The following is a 6,261-nucleotide window of genomic DNA, read 5'->3' as shown; positions in this document are numbered from 1 at the left end:
CCACAGACAGAAGTCACGCGGATTAAGATCAGATGATCTGGACGGCCAAGCTGTAGCAGTAATTCTAGTATTTCCAAAATGCCTCTACAGCAGCTGCTTCATTGGCTGTGCAACATGGGGGGGGTGGGGGTGGGAGGGGGGGAGCGCCGTCTTGCGTAAAAATGATCCTACCCACACGTTTACGCTGTGAAACGTTGGAATGACGCTGGTGCGCAAATGATTCTTGTAGTATTTGCCAGCGACGGCACACGTAACAAGACCCAACTCCTCGGAAACATATGGCCCTACGATAAACTATGCCGTCAACAGGCGCCAAGCAGTTACCTTAGCAGAATTAAACGGTACTGGTTGACGTGTGAGCGGATTTGCCCATATTCTGCAATTCTGTTTGCTGACATGTCCTTGGAGATGGAAATGGGCTTCGTCTATCCACAAAATGAGTCATGATCATTCATTGCCCGCTTCCATGCAAGAAAAAAATTCTAGAACAAACGCATGTCGTGCTGGCAGGTCAGCAGGAAGCAATTCCAGAAAATGAGTAATATGGTATTCATATGCAGGATGTTTCGGAGCTTTTTATGCACCTTGCTCAGAGGCATGTCCAAAGTTCGGGAAATTCCCCGTGCACTTCAAGTTCGCACACCACCGTTCGACCTCTCCTGCAATACTGTGGCCACATCATCTACTGACGTCGCATCACCTATTATTTTCCCCCTCTGCCACAGTGCACTTCAAACGAACCTGTCTTTTCGAATTTCGTAATAATTTGTCTAAACCTTTTGCAGACATCGGATCAACGCCTTTTTTTATACCCTTGATTGTCCGAAACTTCTGCAGAGCTACTGGTGCATAGACACCGTTCTTGTCAAGGAGCTTTCCCAGCAGCGCGCAATCCTTCACTGAGACGGTCATGCTGAGTGTCTCAAATGCAAACGAAGGAACAGAGCCGCTTGCCGTGCGTCTTTTGGTGTGCAAAGTCTGCCGCTTACAGCGCCCATCTATTGTTAAAATTTTCATTAATTTTTTTCCGTAACATTTTCCCCTTCTTCGATAATATTCCGTTCAAATTTGACGTTATTCTGAGCAGTGACTCCTTCTTTACAGCGTTTTGATACTGGAATTATATTCACCCAGTATAATTTTTTCTACAGTCTAAAGCATTTTTTAGATGATTGTCGGGTAATACAGGGTGGGGCAAATTAATGTGGCCCGGACCAATTGTGGCAGCATTAACGGAAGAGGAAAAGACCTACAATTACTTCCAACAGGGTGTAGCAACTGCCCATACAGCCGACCTAACGTTGGAGTACATTGACACAATCTTCACTCCTGACGGAGTTGCCAGCAGCGGTCAGTGTGGTCGCGACCCTAACTGGCCACCCAGGTCACCTGCTCTGATACGGTGCTACTACTTCGTGTGGGGAGGCCTCGTGTCTAAGGTGTATCGCAACATCCCTCATAGTCTTCAAGAACTGCAGCACAACATTTCGGATGAGACTGCAGCAATCCCTGCAGTCCAGCTTCGATCGCCCTCAGCAACTTGCTGAGCAGGGCTCAAAAGTGCCAAGAGATGAATAGTGGCCACTTTCAACATCTACTATAGTCAGGTTAGTACTGTATTTCGTTTCCTCTAGTGTGCTTCTTTGTACCCTGCAACTCTGTTCTCCGGGCCACTTTTATTTGCTCCATCCTCTATAATTACGGTTTTCTCTATGTTACTTCAGGTTGATCAGCAGAACAGTATTGTTAACCTTCAGTCGTTTCTGCATTTTCAGTTGGAATCATTCCATTCTACGAATTTGATCTAGTATGCCTGGTACGCAGCACAATTTGCAGTGCATCGGCCACGACCATTTCTTACTCCATTCCAGTTCTGTCTATATAAAATTAGTAGTTACTGTGAAGTGCCTGAATGCAGTAATTTTTCTTTTATGAGATGTGACAGGTGTAAGGAAAATGTGTGTTTTCGTCATCCAATAGACACTTCGTATTTTTGTGTCGACTAATGAGAATAAACAAGGAACTGTTTCATTGTTAGCAAAATATGCATTATTCAAGACATCACAAAAAATGTACTACAGGAATTGTTATAAAATATTTAATACGTACAAATTAACGTTCCGATTGAAGGAAGTCGTCTGTAATGTAACAACATACACTGCCTCAGTTTTCTTTCCTTGCTAGTCACTTGTATAACAATGACATCTGCAGCAGTTTAGCTGTCGACATGAACTGCAAGTTATTCAAAAAATTAATGATCCGAGACAGTTTTGGTATGGTTAAATGATTAAAATTCAAGTGTATACTTTTTGGATCTCGCGCTACGCCCTCTTACCATGGCTGTGTCTGCTCATTCAGCGCTATACAGGAAGGGCTGTACAAACTGCTGTTATAAGCGGTAATTCGTGCAGGAAAAATGAATAACTGAAATACTGAAGATATACTGGCAGTGCACCTCAGCAGCTAAAATTTTGACAGTGAATTTCTCTGGGCGTATCCTTCCTGTCGTGTGAGAAAAATTTCGGAGTAGATTTCGACTTGTCGGATTGGGCCATTAACTTGTAACTGGCTGGTATATAGAGCACTTGCCCGCGAAAGGCAAAGGTCCCGAGTTCGAGTCTCGGTCTGGCACACAGTTTTAATCTGCCAGGAAGTTTCATATCAGCGCACACTCCGCTGCAGAGTGAAAATCTCATTCTGGAAACATCCCCCAGGCTTTGGCTAAGCCATGTCTCCACATATCCTTTCTTTCAGGTGTGCTATTTCTGCAAGGTTCGCAGTAGAGCTTCGGTAAAGTTTGGAAGGTAGGAGACGAGGTACTGGCAGAAGTAAAGCTGTGAGGACGGGGCGTGAGTCGTGCTTGGGTAGCTCAGTTGGTAGAGCACTTGCCCGCGAAAGGCAAAGGTCCCGAGTTCGAGTCTCGGTCTGGCGCTGCAGAGGGGAAATCTCATTCTGGTATATACCAGTTAGAATGTCAAAATTGTATCCGAGGATGGTAGGCAGAAATTTTAAAAGTACAAAGAAGACGTAAGAAGCAGGAAGTATAAAAATAGCCATTCTGCGTTTGCTGAACAGCTAAAAAGCATGGGTATGAACTGTCTAACATGGAATAAGATGTGAAAATTATTAGAATGAACAGTTGCAACAGAAAATTTCTTGCATTATAGCAAAACTATCACATCATCCTTAACAATGAACAAAAGAGTAATAAACGACCACATTAACGTAAGTAACAACTGAGACTGATCGTGTTAGCCACAAAAATAATAACAACGGAGCTATAGAACACAGCCAGACTAAAAAATAGCTTAATCTCCCACTTCAAACATGAGAAAAAAGTTTTCCCGATCTCCTACATCGCACACGGACGCTACAGCAAAAACGCCACGAAAAACGCACAGCAACAGCTGACAACATTATGTACAGGACACTCACACAAGCCGAAAATCGGACATCCTGGTGCACACAGACCAACTAAGAACAACTCCAGGGCGAACCATATACAAAAAATAAGATCAAAAAAATGCGAGCTGAATGAAAGTGTAATTTAACGAAAGTTGTGCTGAAAAAAAGTCGTTTGTTATGTAGAATGAGAAATTTAAAAAAACCTGTAATATAGCACTTACCTGGAATCATTATGTAACACTACTTTGTACACATAAAAGAAACGAGTATTACAGGCCAATAAAAAGAACAGGTGAATAAAAAGAAGCGAAATGTGAACTGTACAAAAAAACTTTCCGTCAGTAGCATAGACTATCACAAGGCGAGACGCAGATCCGCGACAGTGCGCTTGCCGCACTCGTATCGGGCAACAGAGTGGTGTGAAGCGGGCGGGGCGGAAGGGGGCGGTGCCGGCCACGTGGTGCGCGCGTTCGAAACTGGCGCGCGGCCGGCGGCGCGCAGGAGTTTGTCAACATGGCAACGGGCCGCGTGGAGGGGGCGTGACGTCAGCGCGCGGCCCGTGACGTCGCGCGGGACACGCGCGCCGGCCGCCAGAAGGCGCTCCGGCCGTGCGGTGAGCGACACTGGCGAGCAGCCGCGACTGAGGAGTGGAGCCTAGCGCGAGCCGAGCCAGCGACTGAGACGCGAGACCCGACAGCCCGCTCGCCTCTGCCGCGTTACCGCTCTACGGACGACGTCACCACGTGTGATGCGGTGGTGAGCTACTCCCGGACGAGACAGTGTTTCGGTGGCGACAGTGGTGGTGACGTCGTGACCATTTACGCAGCTAACCTGGAGGACGTTCAGGGTTTCGGCGGGGGGCCGGGAGCCGGGGACTGCAATGTGCGCAGGCTTCTGTTGCTGAGGGGCCATCACCAGCAGCAGCAGCCGCACGACGTTAGCATGATGGAGCAGGGCCAGCAGGAGATGGACCCGTCGTTCGAACCGCAGCAGCGCGCCCGTTCCAACACGTGGCCTCTGCCGCGGCCGGAAAACTTCCTGGACGTGGTCGTGAAGCAGGAACCCGGCGTCGAGGTCGGTCCGGGCGCTGGCATGCTGGGGCCGTGCGCCGCCGCCGTCCACGGCGGGGGCGGCGCCGGGGGCGGAGGTGGAGGCGGGTCGCCCGGCGCCGGTGAGCCCGTCTACCTGTCGCCCGCCGCCGTCGTCAACTCCGTCAACGCCGCCAAGAAGAACACGAGCCGTCGCAACGCGTGGGGCAACCTCTCGTACGCGGACCTCATCACGCAGGCCATACAGTCGGCGCCGGATCAGCGGCTCACCCTGTCGCAGATCTACGAGTGGATGGTGCAGAATGTGCCCTACTTCAAGGACAAGGGCGACAGCAACAGCTCCGCCGGATGGAAGGTAAGTGAAGTGCCGCCGCTCCGACACACCGGCGACGGCGCGTCGCAATTGGCCACTGCGGGCGCGGGGCACCCTGCCGAGTGTTTACAGGGGAGCGGCACGTGTGCGCTAATAGGCTCGCCACCTCGCAGATCCGTAGTGAACGTCGGTTTCGCGCAAGTAGTGGTCCCTGTGATAACGGTGGAGTGGAGAAACGTGTTGCGTCATACGTCTCGTATTTCGCAGCTACTACGCAGCGGATTTTCGGGACGGCTTAATAACGTGACACTACGAAATCGGTGGTGGTGACGACATTCGGCAAAAGCAGATTTCACGGATTGACTGTAGTGCTGCATTTAAACACCTCAAAGGTCATTCGCCAGTACCGTGAACGTAAGAGTAAAATAATGCAGCACTCGGAACAGGAAATGCCGTAAATCAGTGGAGGCCGCCCGATTTATTGTGTTCTGGGTTTTATTAATTTGACACACATCAGTTTTATAGGTATCTCTGTATGAGTTGCGTAGTGCCCCCCTTCCCTCGCTTTTGTCGTAGTTTATCTACGATGTGTGTACATAATATGCACCAAAATAATCGTAGGAAATTTGAATATTAGCCTGTACAGCTCATCTGAATTTGCCTTGCAGTTTTAGCTTTTATGATGGGAAGCGCATTAAATAAGGCGCGAACGCAGACATCGGGAAGCGCTTTATTGCGCACTCATATACATTGGCTTCGCAAAGTTTGAGCCAGACTGCCACATTCCTGCATAACCTATATTTCGAGGTACGCTGCGTTTGAGAGTCTCCACAACCACGCATTCTTTCGCAGATTAAGAATAATACACTTTAACATATGCAAACTTTTTCTTGGATCATATATTACTAAACAAGCATGAGACATAGCGTGTAGGTTTGTAAACATAAAAACTGGAGAGTGTTTGATTTTCTGAATATCGGTGTGTACTTAATATCCTTCAGTCTCTCTCTCTCTCTCTCTCTCTCTCTCTCTCGATTAATATAAACTACTGACTTGCCTCTGAAAGAATGAGGTGAGGTGTATTTTGTTTTGTAACGGACGTGCGTAAACAGACGGGTGGGCGTCTGGAAATATACAGTGCCATTACGTAATGCGCTGATGACGTGTCTACTGCGAAGGCGTCGTATGTTTCTTCTCCGATAGTAGCAGCAGATGGGAACAAAACGAATGAAATACCAGAAGTGCAGCGATTCGTGTTCTCTCAACGTAAAATTCATTTTCCACCTAAGGCTAGGTGGTGTATTGTGGCGCATGCTCGTTACTGGGAAGGCAAAGGAATTTCCTTCGAGGCATTTGAGATAACCGCTATTGCGGAGATAGTGTAAGCTGCAGGCACCTTCACACCTTCGATACCGTAGTATGTCTGAATACGTCTTTTGTACCATTCTGAATTGCAGTCTATCTCCATAACTGTCACGTTTTGTGGTCTATGTT

The 6,261-nt window shown here is 48.0% G+C and overlaps 1 protein-coding gene across 1 annotated transcript in view; it reads left to right on the top strand.

Moving 5' to 3' along the window:
* The first annotated feature begins 4,013 nt into the window (after positions 1-4,013).
* The window catches only part of LOC124619184 (forkhead box protein O), a 671,328-nt gene continuing 669,080 nt past the window's right edge, over positions 4,014-6,261 (top strand). The window contains exon 1 of the mRNA XM_047145407.1: positions 4,014-4,809. Coding sequence (XP_047001363.1) covers positions 4,348-4,809 — 462 coding nt within the window. The 5' untranslated portion in view covers positions 4,014-4,347. The remainder of the gene's footprint in view (positions 4,810-6,261) is intronic.

Source organism: Schistocerca americana, chromosome 1 (genome assembly GCF_021461395.2).
Source record: "Schistocerca americana isolate TAMUIC-IGC-003095 chromosome 1, iqSchAmer2.1, whole genome shotgun sequence".
Classification (NCBI taxonomy): Eukaryota; Metazoa; Arthropoda; class Insecta; order Orthoptera; family Acrididae; genus Schistocerca; species Schistocerca americana.
The sequence above is the reverse complement of the archived record's forward strand: the minus strand, read 5'-3'. Positions and strand labels throughout refer to the sequence as shown.